Raw genomic sequence first — 13,219 nt, 5'->3', positions numbered from 1 at the left:
TAGCTAGCAAGGCTACCAAAAACTAGCCACCTGCAGCCATGTTCGTCAGTGACTTGACCCTCACCATGCCGGTGGCAGCGGTCCTTCAGGAGTCTCCCATAAAACCACACATTTTTGGATTAATCAAACGAGATATAACGTGTTAATTAGTTACTTTAGGGGTGCTGGTAGATGGATTTTCTGGACAGAGCCAGGCTAGCTGTTTACCCCTGTGTCCAGTCTTTGTGCTAAGCTAAGCTAACCATCTGCTCATGGTAGTATCATATTTAGCATACAGATGTGAAGGTGGTATCAATCTTCTTATCTAAGGTAAGAAAGCGAATAAGTGTGTCTCCCAAAAATGTTGAACTGTTCCTTTTGAGACATTTAACCTAACCCTTCTACGACAAGGTCAAGTGGACCAGCTCAAAATGTATGACACCAGAACAAAATAACCCTCAATAGCTGGCATGACCAGCTACAGTATTGTTGAGATCCTAAACCAGAAATGTTTTCCTGTGAGACCCTTGGTGGAATTAAAATGGAGCTTTACTTATTAGCCCAGTTAGGACTCAGTCTGGAAATCAGGCTAATGAATATGTAAGGAAGACTGTCTTTGTCTCGCCCTCTAACTCTCTAAAATAAAAGTAGGATGAATAGAAGAAGGATGAGGAAGTGAGACCAATAGGTTTAAATAATACAGTGGCTTACAGATTGAGTACATGCATTTTTATATCCTCTCTATGTCTGTAGGGATTAGTTTATTGCTCTTAATCTCCACTGTTTGATAGATTCATCCAAAGATTTCCCTTTTCTCATTCCCTTTATTTTTAAAATCAGTATATCTTGCTACCTCCATCTGTCACTCACTCTCTCAGATATATATTTATCTCTCTGCCTATTTATTATCCATTTTTCTCTCCTGCCATCCAGGCCTCATTTCAGTTCAAACCGTCTGCTTGCTCTCCTCTCCTTCCTTTCCTCGCACGCTTTCTTTAATTCCTCTTATTTTTTTAGATAGACGTGCCAATCCTTGGAACAACTAATTCTTTTCATATCTTATTGTATTATATTGTTCAAGGGAAAGATGCTTGACAACATTTTTCCTGCATCCATTCATGCCAATAAAGCTCTTTTTGATTTGATTTGCGGCAGACAGAAGGAGAAAGCGATGCAAAGGAGAGAGATATTCACTAGTCAGTTCTGACAAGGCTCTGTAGACTCAGTGGTCCATGTCGGACTGAAGTGTCAACTCAAGTTGTACGTCTAAGCATATCATTAAGAAGACGTCTTTTGTCCGCGTCAGTCACAGCTGTCTTTTAAAACGTGAATGTGCACGACGGGCGTTTGCACACATCAGCTCTTTCTCCGTTCAAACACGAAAAATGGCATTTTTAAGACAAGAGTGTTGTAAACATGCTGTTGTGGCCTCCTTTCCATTCTGACTGGCTGCAAAAAACTGATCCTACTACACGGGTGACGGGAGAGTTTGTGTTATGAATCTGTTTTGATGCTAGAGGTTGCACCACAAACTGAACTGAAGCACAGCAGCAGCACTGTGTAACTGTCTAACACACTGTGTAAATTATTTTCCAATCTTCAATACTAAAGTCAAAGCAGATTCTAACGTAAGAGCAGATTCTGATGTAACTGCTGAATCACAGCCAATGGGGAAGGATATTCCAGCATAATTCAAACAAACGGAGGCGGATGTAATGGATAATTCTTTTCACTGGGTCGCAGTGCAGTGCTATAGCACCACCTGTTGGTCAAGACATACATGAAACTAGATGTATAGATAGATAGATAGATAGATAGATAGATAGATAGATAGATAGATAGATAGATAGATAGATAGATAGATAGATAGATAGATAGATAGATAGATAGATAGATAGATAGATAGATAGATAGATAGATAGATAGATAGATAGATAGATAGATAGATAGATAGATATTGATCCCAAAAATGGGAAATTACAGTGTTATTATAGTGGATGTGGACTTCTCTCTGCTTTCAGGTTATTGGAAATGTACAGTTAGCTGGTGGGAGGAGGGGGGGGGACTTTTAGGGGGGACTTTAAGAAATAAAGGATCAATACAAACATCAGGCTCTTTAAATCCTGAGGGTTTAAATGTGTTTTTTGATATTAGCATTCAAGTTGGAAGTAGAGTTTTGGATGTGTTTGACAGTTGTAGTTACAGGACTTTATAATGACTTTCCCTATGTTTGAGCACTATTTTTTCTCTCTGTAATTACCTCGAATAATGTATTAACATTATTGTGAGTACCTTGGCATTATTTTTGATACTGATCTCTTATTCTAAATGCAGCAGTCAGAGTCCTTACACATACACGTCATTTTTACATAACATTACTCCGGTACTTAAATCACTTCACTGGCTCCTGGTACAATACAGAATAACTTTCAAAGAGGAAAAGGAGAAAACAAGAAGACTTTTTTTTTTTTTTTTTTTTTTTATTCTACACAAAGTTATGCTTTTTTTCCTTTGCCTTTTTCTTGTAAATAACTGAATAATTTGAGCTGAGCTTGTTGCAACTGGTAGACAGATACAACAGGAGACAAAAAAATTGGACACTGGACTATTTTCTTTTAATGGTTCATGAGCCAAAAAGGTCAGGAACTACTGTTCTATTAACATCCCCTTTTGTCAGATGTTTGAACCAACAACACTGCCAAGTGGCAGAGACCTTATAGGTTTGTCTTTAAATACTTGCGTGGGACCTAAAGCTGAGTCTTTTTTTTCTCTCTCTAATTTGATTCTTTTTTTAAATTTTTTTATTTGACCTGTTGGATTCAAAGAATCCAACAGACAAAATGTCAAAAGTCAGTTCTGTAATTAGCTACATTTTCTGAAGCATAATATTAATACACAATAACCTAGACGTCCCTCCAAGCAATCAAACACACTACTTTACTCACTTTGAAGCGCACAAACATGCACTGATATAGAGGCAAAGAATTCCATGTAAAAATCAAGATTTTCTTTTTTGATGTTTTGGCAGTATTGTTTTTAACAATTTTTTTTCATTGTCTCCCCATTTCCCTGTACCCCCTCCCACCTTTTTTTGTCTTTCACTCTCCAGATTTAATAAGATACAGAACACGAAGAACACGATGAAGAAGGACGGCATCAGCTCTCTGACCTACAGACTGGTTCAGGTCAAAAGGTATCCTCTGTACACAAATATCTCTGTGGAGATCGGCAAACCCCCGCCCCGGCCTTTTAAGGGCTAAAGAGAGAGGAAGATGAGGGGGTCGACACACTGACTGGAGGGAAAAAGACGAGGAGAAGAAGAGCCCCTATGAAGTTTATAAGATGGAAATAAAGAGGTCACATATCCTTGACATCTGGAAAGATGTCAACGAGAGAGGAGTCATAAGCACATCATGGTCTCTTCCTCTCTTTTTACCCCTCTCTCTGTTTTTTTTTGGGGGGGGGGGGGATTTTAGCTTGCCATTAACTAGGACTCAGGCTCTTTCCAACTTTTTCAAGCAGCCAATGGCTTCACACCTCCTACCTTTACCGATGAGTGACTTCAGAATTGAAAGAGTGCGGACCAAAGCTTGAATATCAGTGGCCGACCAAAGGTGGCGTCAAACTTTGAAGCTGATTGTTAATGAAAGTCTTTCCATTACCAATCTTTTGGCATCCAGTGGCATATTGACAGAGGATATTGACCGGAACTATTGCCTGGGAGATTAGAGATGAGAAAACAACATCATTTGAAACTTTGGAAAGTTTTCATGCCCTGTTCTGTAACATTGGACAGCATCAAGGATTTCTTGGAACATTTGACCAAGTTCATATAAGCAGAATGAAAACAAAGACCGACGAGAGACGTGGTACCTGCTGGTTTGGAAATGATATATCAGGGAAATAACAATCCTGGTGGACAACAAACCTTACAAACGCCAACAAACATTTTACTTTACAGTGATGGTCAAGTGAATGGGGATTTCCATTAGAGGCAAACTACTGTAACATTAACGAAATATGATGACATGCAGTGACGGTCCATGGAACTGTATCTGATGGATTGCATATCAAAGAAATCGTCTGACTCTCATCTTTACAAATGATGCCAATAGATGTTTTAATATTGACGTCTTTGTCAGGGAGTTTTAATCTAATTATTCAATCAAATCCTCCGGTATCAATAAATGAATGTGTATTGTGCCTGCATCTACAGTGCTGGGACACGCTGATAAAACATGTTCATCAGCAGCAACAATCTCCTGAGAACTCTCTTTTTGTTCTCTTTATATACAGTATATATATATATATATATATACATGTATATATATATACTGTATATAAATTAAAACTTTGAAAACCGAAAATGTGTGACGGAAAGGTTTTGCAACAAAAGTAAACATATTGAAGATATGAATTGTTTTCTCCTGTGCTGAACGCAGCGTTGTGGCGTTACCTTGGGAATGCTTTTGAAATGAAATCGAGGAACTGAAGACAAAAAGGCAAATATACACTGACAGCTCAGTTATGATTTTAACCCCAAGCTTTTTTTTTTTGTTCCACTTGAAGAAAGCAAGAGGTTTATTTTGGTAACCTCAACTGTAAAGGTATATTTGGCTTGAGGTACAGTTTAAGTAGAAATATGCATTTTTTATTAGAAAATTGGACATTTACCACATTTTCTGAACATACAGTATATGGGACACATGGGGTTAAACTAAGCTGTCTGAAAAGACGCATGGCTCTTAAAGTGTTGTGGATACAAAAGCTGACTTGAAACTGGCTTCACAGAAAAGACTTGGTTAAAAGTAATTTTTTTTTAGCCTACAATGTAACCTGGACGTCAAAGTTTTCACAAAGTATCACAATTCATTAAAACTCTATCGATACTGTTACAATGCCGTTTTCTCTCTCTGCTATCTTTTTCTTTAAATTTATATAAAAAAGACAAGCATATCCGGAAAGAGGAAATTATGACGCGATAGGTGGTGGATATTGTGATTTTTAAGGCAGTAATGAGAAGTTATTGTTTGAGCAGTTTGACTGACATCTCTATTGCTGCTTCAGATTTTATCATCAGCTGTCAGTTCTGTATTTAAATCTATTTCATCGCACTTTTTCATAGATGACGGATACAAAAAAATGTATTGTTTTAATTTTCAAACTTTTTGTCTCATGAGTTTCATAACTGTCCCTGTGTAAAAAGAAACAAACTACATTTTTTATTATGATTTCCGACATCAGTGTATTGAAACCTTTCACTGTTTTATGCAATGATATATCACTCTTCATCCTTTGTTTTATTTACCTTGTCTCTACTGTTGTTATTGTTGACGCCTAAACACCAAACTGATGCCTTCAGAAGTTATCTAAACTAAAGGGGCAGGTCATTTTGGGGTGTAAAACTAGGATGATGAAGATGTGTTGATGATGGGTATTACAGAAATGAACTTATATTTGTTTCCATTTTAAAAAGTCATGTAAAACCCAAACAAAATATTTCCACCAGTCTTTAAAATTTCAAACAGGCAGAAGATGTGTGTGCAATGCTGTAACTGTTTGAATTCTGTATCATTCAGAAAAAGTTGGTGCTTTTATTTTGGTGAAAATGGTGTATTGTTGGCCTCCTCTTTGATCAGCCTTGAGGCAAAAATGTTCCCATCTGTTTGGCTCTCCATTATCTTCGCCTGAGCCTGTTGGAAGGTTTGATTACTCCTCTCTCTCTCTCTCTCTCTCTCTCTCACACACTCACACACACACACGCCTTCACACTGTCTTCCTTTTTTTCTTTGCATTATCTCGCCTTTCATTGCCTTTTCTTTCTTACTCTGCCAGTCCAGGCTGTATGTGTCAATGCACTGTTTTGCTTTGTGGTGGGCCAACTTCAGGCACAGCTGTGTCTCACAAGAGTGCTTCTTCTTTTAATAGATATTGACAGGGCCTCTCTTTGTGTCTCTGAATCTGTGCCACTTACTGTATCTTTATTTTTCTATCTCAGTACACATCCCCATTTGTGAATCCTTCTATGTAACTCCCCCCCCCTGCAGAGTGCAGAACTCTCCTGGTGAGTTGTCCTCAGTGGGCAGACTACCTATGGAGAGGTCAATACAATCCCTTCTCTATGCTACAGCTTATCCAGTGCAATATTACAGAATTGTTCACATGTACCATATATCTCGCTTCAAAGTCATTGTTTTCAAGTGGGGCATGAGGTGATTTCATGTTTTAAGGGTTGGATTAACTTCAGTTTATAATGCAGTCATGCTTCTTTTCCCAAATAGATTTCTTCCTCTTTTGCCTCTAATTCATCTTATTGATTTAAAACCCTTGTAATCAGTACACAGCAGACACAGCGCTGTTGCTTTGATTTTCCCCTTCTTACAGTATTTAAGCATTAATGTTCTACTTTCATAAAGATGGGCGACTTTCGAAAATAAAGGAATGGTTCAAATTGAAGTAACAGAGGCCGAGATATCCTGACTTTAGTCCCGAGTATGCACCTATCTCATCAATTTTTCCCAATAGACAATGTGACTCACAGCTCTTCTACTGCTTGGATCGGCATCATCAGAACAAAAGATTAACAACAGTGTTAGAACTATTGTATTCTTTCAAGACTGTGTACATAAAAACATTGGTGGAGCTGTTAACTACATCTCTCAAGGTGCATTTCGGCAAGAAACATCCAATCACAAGGCAAACAGACGCTGTTAAGAAAACAGATTTTCCAGTCTGCAGCTAAAATTAATTCATTTTGGATTTCTGGGTCAAGTATGGACAAGTTGGGAAAAAATACTTCTGGAACCAGAAGATTTTTCCACTTCACAACTCTATTATTTGACTCTTAAAATGCATTCAGGTCTTGCTCCCTCCACAGAAGACATTATACAGCTGTTTTCACAGGATGAGTACTCCTCATTGAACTTTAAAATTAGGATAAATTCTAGCTTCATCAAGGCTATTCTGACAAATTACAGGCAACCCTTTATGCGGTCAGTTACATAAAGAAAGTACAAGCTGAGACACAATGAAGGAAATAGCAAGAGAGGCCCCAGTGTGTATAAACAGTAACATGGGATATAGATGTAAGAGATCAGCAACAAAAACTTCAGCAAAAATAGTATTTGAAAGGTTTCCTTTACTTGAGAATGAGAACAACTGAGGAGCGCTTGATGTTTCTTTTAATGGACTCTTGACTTTTGAAGATGTTCCAGTTGTTAAGCACACCTCAGGTGGTGAAGTATTCGAAACAGTTTTTCAAATACATTTCTTGCTGCAAACAGCAGACAGGACTTTCAGGCCTGTGGGCATTTTTTAAAACAAATACTGTATCTCTAGCTATGTTTTTTTTGTACATTGAATGTTGAAAATGTTATATCTTATATAGAATGCATTACGTCATATCTATCAAACCTACTTTTTCTATACAATCAATAAATCAGATGGTTAAAAATTGTGTGATGGTGGTGTCAGTTGCTTACTGTGTGTGTTCATGTGTAAAGAAGACACTCACACCCTGAATGAATAGAAACCTCATAATAAATTAGTTATAACCTGCAGGCAGGGGTAATCCCAGAGCTTTGTAATGTAATATCGACAGTTTTTGGCAAACCTGTTTCCGGTTGCCATGACAAGCCACATAAACCTGTTACTGTTGTTTGTGTGTGGTCCCGGTGACTTAGTGGACTGAAATGCTAAACCACCTTGTGGATTACACTCGGCTTTACTTCTGTACTTCCTGCCGCCCTCCCAATAGTATGAACAAATCTTAATTGCTACAAAGCAAAGCTTTCTCTCTTTGACTTTCTACTGCTTTTCTCATTCTTTTATTGTTTTGTGGGGAGCACTGGCCCATAAAGCTCTTCAGGGAAATCAGGATGGTGTTCTCTCAGACACCAGAGACTGTTCACAAAACAGAAAATCGTTCAAATAAAGTAAAAAGACTCAAGAGGAAACGAGACTGTCCTTTCCGAAAAATGCTCCCGTAAGTCATTTGTTCAAGCCGCATTTACGACTCATATTAACGTTTATAGTGGTGGTGCCCTCTAGTGGCCTCCATGATTATTACGGGGGGCAAGTTGGGGTTGTGGATTGGTTCCTCCACAGCGCTGTGGAAATAGGTCTGGCAATGCCTTCCTCACCAGCGCTGCGGAGGAGGTTCTGGCTAGTCCACACAGCATTCCAGGATGGGAGAAAAACGTGCTCCGGTTTATTGGCATTTCTTTAGACCAATCACAATCGTCATGGGCGGCGATGAGGGCCGGACAGAGCCAAGGTGCTGCTGCAAAATAGCCTCGGGAAGGAACTTGTTTTGGTGGAACGTGTCCGTTCAAAGGTTGTTTTAGTTGTGCAACAGAAAACTCAGATTGGACAGATAGTCTACCCTGCAGAGATCTGAGAAGCAGTTAACCATAGTCCTCATAAATCGACTGGAGTTTAAAATTGCAACACGAACAAGCAGAAGGTAACGGACACCTGGCCGAAAAGAGTGACATCCGGCGGAATTTCCAGTGGCACCGGAGCAATCCCAGAAGTGGAACATTGTAGATATAGACTAGGCAATGCGAGACTGTGGATGGGTCAAACACAGGACTTTAAAATTAAACATTAAGGTTTTTTTTTTTACTTTACAGACAACCAGAAGTTATGTAAAGGCTAACTTAGGCTAAGTTAGGTAAAGACACACCAACCCCTCAGCAAAGGCAGTCAGACTGATCAGACAGCTCCCGTCTCCCAAAAGAGTGCATCAGAACACACCGAAGCGACGCCGACTTGAGCGTACGTTCTGTGCGTGCACAAGACGTAATACGTCTCCATAACAACAGGCGGCGCTAATCTGTACTGTTGTCCAAAAAAATTCAAACGGAAATGACGGAAATTTTACAAGATGCTGGTGTTTATTACCAGCATGGCACACTACATGATTTGTGGGTGTGATTAATTTGGGTTCCCTTTTAATTTAGGCAGTAAATTTAAACTCCACTTAAAGGAATAGTTTGACATTCAAGGTTTTTTTTGCTGAGAGTTTGATGAGCAGATTAAAACCACTCTTCTCATTGAACTCTCAGCAAGAAATGAAATACACATATTTCACAAATGTCAAACTATTCCTTTAACCTTGTGTCTTTCTGATTATTCGGTAATTAAGATGATAAATATGGAAGAACAGCTTTCAGATCGTATTCTACGGCCACCGTTTGATTTGAATACTCCCCTCGAGAAAATGTAAAAAGAGTGTATTCATTCATAAAGCCTCCTGATAAAATATGATTTAAAAGGTGTCCATAACCCTAAATGTTTCAACTTAATCCCAAACTTGCATAAAGAAGCTTTTCAGGGAGAATTAGGGCAGTGAAACGTGTCAGTTGTAATGACAGTACTTAATAAAGCAGCAGCTTGGGAGTCTTATTTATAAAGTACAGTAAATGCCATTATAGGCTTCAACACTGCACATACAGTAACATAACAAGAAAATATCATTTTTGGTTTTCATTCAAAGATCCCTCATGATTAAATTGGTAGATAATGACAAATAATAGTAAGAAGATCTGCTGCATATAAACCTATATAAAATGACAATACACTTCTCTTTCATCATACACTGAAGATCTTTCTAAAGAGGGTCAATTTCTTTGATAACAGTGGAAATAACAGGCTATTTCTAAGAAAGTCTACACATTATTTCTAATGAGAAATTAATAAAGCAGTTCATTATAGATTGTTTTTCCTGCTCTACAGTGTACATGCACAAATAACAACCCTTTCAAATATCCCTTCTGTCTACAACTACTATACAGTCATTTGTTAGGCCATAGTCTCATATTTTCTATTTCAATTAGTCTGGAAATTGAACTGTAGAATTTATAGGACAGTTACAAATTGTTAATTGCTTTGCTAAGCCATTTCCTAGTCTAAATTGCATCACAGCTGTGCATACATTTGGCTGGTGCATCAACCCGTGACAGGTCAATTACAATTTCTTATCATCCAATAATCTCATTGGCCTTGTTATATTGCCAGTTGTTTCCCAAAGCAGGTGTCTGGAAATTAAAAAGTATGCCTCCTGGGTAACTAGCTTGTATAAAAGTTTACTATTCTCTCCCTCTTAAAACTCTAAAAACTTTTTGAAAGAAACCGTGGACAGGCAGATAAAATATTAAAGGGTAAATATCTTGAATGCGGTCACCTTTCAAGGTACAAGTTTGTTCTAGTTCCCGCCAGAATTGTTTAATTATAAATTTTCCTGTTAGGCTCAGGGGTTGAGGGTGTTTGAGACCCTGTAAATAAAACATCTAATTTTTCCATCACTGCATCCATATTATATTATTAAGTGGAGAGTTTTAGTTTTGATTTCCTTCATAATTTCTCTGTTATCAGTGGTTTACAAGGACTACAAACCATCTTCTCGGCTAACGGGATAAAGTCTGTTATTCTTAAAATAAAATATGGCCTGATTTAGGTATTAGGGATTGATCCTCCACCGACCACCATCTATGCATTGTGTACTCAGTTAGTTTGTGGTAATTTGATTAAACACTGCAACTAAATTTAGGAATATGCATCATGGAAGCAGAATATATTCTAAACTAATAAAGTTATTATATCCAGATATTGAGTCTGAGTCCATCTACATAACAGGACCACAACGTTATATAATGATGTCTTTGTTGATATTATACTTTGCAGGTAATCAAATTCCCAAAATCCACTGACATACAGAGAACCTGGAGCTTTGACCGGTCTGTCTAATCAGCTTTGAATTTCGACCTTGCTTGTAATATTTAGCTATGTTCTGATAATGGGCAGCCTTGTCCACCAAAGTGGCAAATTCAGTGGTTCTCTTCAGTACTTCAGAAATCCTGGATGAAAAGTCCTTGTGGAATGGCAGCTGTTCTGTTCTGATGGCTTTTGGTGTTTGTTTTAAATGATTTATTTGGTTCTTGTTCAGTTCTGTTCCCAAAAAACTTGGAATTTTTGAAGTTGCAGATTATCTATTTTCAGCAGCACGAGGGTTCAGCATGTTCTTAAAGGGTCGAAGCTGTGCAGTTGATCAGCCATCAGGGACTGTATACTTCAGGGTAACAGCTGGTTCTTTGCTGGCAGAGGGAATCAGTTTTTCTTGGTAGACTGTTGTTCAGGTGTACAGTTTTTGAGGCGGGAACAGGTGGCGAGACGGTTTCCCTCCCAGTAGCCGGCATCCTGACCATCGTGACAACGACACTTGGTGCAGGAGTCGACCCAGATGGGTTCTCCTGCAGGAATCACCTGGCTGCGTGATGCATCAACATAGCAGTTAGGACCTGGAGGAAAATGAGCAACAGAGGTAAGTATAACTGCAGATGAACAGATAGTAGTTTTATGCTATTTTCAACGTACCCTCCCTGCATTCAGGGCAGCATTTCCCAGGCTGGTAGACAGGGTTGACACATGGTGGAGGGGCACAATCTGCAACTAGACAGCGGGCGATGCCATCATTGTCACAAGTGCACTGCTCACATTCTGATGGCTGGGAAAATGTACACACGCGTAGACACAAACAGCATGAGACTCAACATGGATCTTATTTCTAACTAGCATCTCTCACCAAGCCCTCCTTAATGCCATCTCAAAAGGGGGCGCCATTTACCTCCAATTCCCAGCTGTATGCTCAAGTTACATAGCAATATCCCAGACTGTTATTCATCGGTTCAGAGTTTTAGAAGGAAATACACTGAAAGAGAAGTACATCGGCTTATAGCCTTATTATGGTTAAAACATCCAAACTTAGGGAAACTGTGTGTGTAAAAATATGTCTGTGCATTTTACACATTTGAATTACAGACAACAGCAGTTGCAGAACAGAGCATGAAACAGTGTGTGTGAAAGATACTTTTAGTTATTTACAATCTGGCTTCCCCAGTTTCCATTTTTTCTGTTGGCCATAAGTCCTATGCTGCACATACAGTCTATACAAATATAGCCCATACTGTTTGCAGTGCAGTTTAAAACGTTTCTAAAAAAAATATAATTGACATTAGCGCCTTCACAAATGCAGTAGTATTTGATTTCAGATACAGGCAATGTCGGACTTTGTGGCAATATGTAGGCCTTTTTTTAAAACCGGAGGGTGCTGTATTTGTGTATTCTACCCTTACAAAACTAAATAAGTGTACCTTTAATGACAGTTAGGTGCCACCACAAATAAAGCAAAACTAAACTATATTCTATATCAGTAGTTTCCAACATTTGTGACCCCTTAAGATTAACTAATTTCTGCTTATGGCCCCCTAATTACCCGTTATGGCCTTTGTGTGGCAATAGTTCCATTAAAGAGTGATTTTAGCATATAGCTAATATATATATTTTCTTTCTATTCAATTTAATCATCTGATGTCCCCTTAGATATTTCTTGAGACCTGACCTCCAAGATGGGAACCACTGCTGCATATACTGTGTAGCAGTATTTTAGTGAATGTTATGTAAATGGGTGTATATATGGGAACATTTAAGGCCCTATAATAACAAGAGTATCTATAGGGTCATTAAGTCCCCATCCATACTCGAAGCCATCCCTGGCCATCCCCGTTTTTGCAAGCTACCAGGGGTCAGAGCTTTCATGCTTACCTGGAAGTTCTGTCCCAGTTCGTACACCACTCCTCGATACTCACACCCGATCTTCTCGCACCTGGGGCAGCAGTCGGTGGGGTAGTGGCTGACATGGATGCATGCAGCCGGGAGCGAAGTGCACTCAGTGCGGGAACATGCGGAGCCCTCGGTGGTGCATTCACACTGGGTGCAGTGATCAGAGTCCAGAAAATACCATTCCCCTACAAAGTATATGCTGCCGTTGGCCTCGCAGGTGCTTTCCTGCTGTGTGCCGACTGAGAAGCCAAAACCGGCCTGTGCGCAAAGCAGTAGTGCCAAAACGGCCGTGCGTATTCTGTGCTCAAAGGAAAGGCGCTCACTGAAAACCATGTTGATTTATTTGATTCACCTTCTCCAAAACAAAACAAAAGGTTACCAAGAAACAGCCACTGCAGTCCAGCTGGGATTTGGTAGACAGATTACCCGAGTTTGTTACATTGTTACTGGACGCAAATATCTTTGGCATTACCTCAGTCCTCCTCCGACAGCGGTCTACTGGGGCTGCGCACACTTCTGCAAAGAGTCCGGAAGGGGGTGGAGGTTGGGGGGCATACAGAGGGAAAGTTATAGTCGTTGCCTCTCCGAGAGTTCACATTGACACGCCAGTCTTGCTGAA

At 39.2% G+C, this 13,219-nt stretch overlaps 2 protein-coding genes across 2 annotated transcripts in view; one reads left to right on the top strand and one right to left on the bottom strand.

Moving 5' to 3' along the window:
• b4galt2 (UDP-Gal:betaGlcNAc beta 1,4- galactosyltransferase, polypeptide 2) overlaps window positions 1–7,435 on the top strand; it is a 181,436-nt gene extending 174,001 nt beyond the window's left edge. Inside the window, exon 8 of the mRNA XM_039814826.1 lies at window positions 3,089–7,435. Coding sequence (XP_039670760.1) covers window positions 3,089–3,239 — 151 coding nt within the window. The 3' untranslated portion in view covers window positions 3,240–7,435. The remainder of the gene's footprint in view (window positions 1–3,088) is intronic.
• A 1,418-nt stretch (window positions 7,436–8,853) lies between these two features.
• Window positions 8,854–13,146, bottom strand: zgc:113531 (uncharacterized protein LOC541359 homolog). Its single transcript, XM_039814823.1, has 3 exons — window positions 12,583–13,146; window positions 11,356–11,485; window positions 8,854–11,279 (listed from the first exon to the last, which is right to left on the bottom strand). The coding sequence occupies exons 1-3, from the start codon at window positions 12,931–12,933 to the stop codon at window positions 11,089–11,091; spliced, it is 672 nt and encodes a 223-aa protein (XP_039670757.1). The 5' UTR covers window positions 12,934–13,146; the 3' UTR covers window positions 8,854–11,088.
• Window positions 13,147–13,219: the final 73 nt, after the last annotated feature.

This window comes from Perca fluviatilis, chromosome 11 (assembly GCF_010015445.1).
Source record: "Perca fluviatilis chromosome 11, GENO_Pfluv_1.0, whole genome shotgun sequence".
NCBI classification, from domain to species: Eukaryota; Metazoa; Chordata; class Actinopteri; order Perciformes; family Percidae; genus Perca; species Perca fluviatilis.
This window is presented reverse-complemented; position numbering and strand designations above follow the sequence as displayed.

Bases quoted from the DNA above. Each gene is read 5' to 3' on its own strand.
- zgc:113531 (XM_039814823.1), bottom strand. From the start codon at position 12,933: ATGGTTTTCAGTGAGCGCCTTTCCTTTGAGCACAGAATACGCACGGCC. The intron at 11,486-12,582 runs GTAAGCATGAAA...ACATTTTCCCAG, and splicing joins AACTGGGACAGAACTTCCAG to CCATCAGAATGTGAGCAGTG. The intron at 11,280-11,355 runs GTACGTTGAAAA...ATTTTCCTCCAG, and splicing joins CTGCCCTGAATGCAGGGAGG to GTCCTAACTGCTATGTTGAT.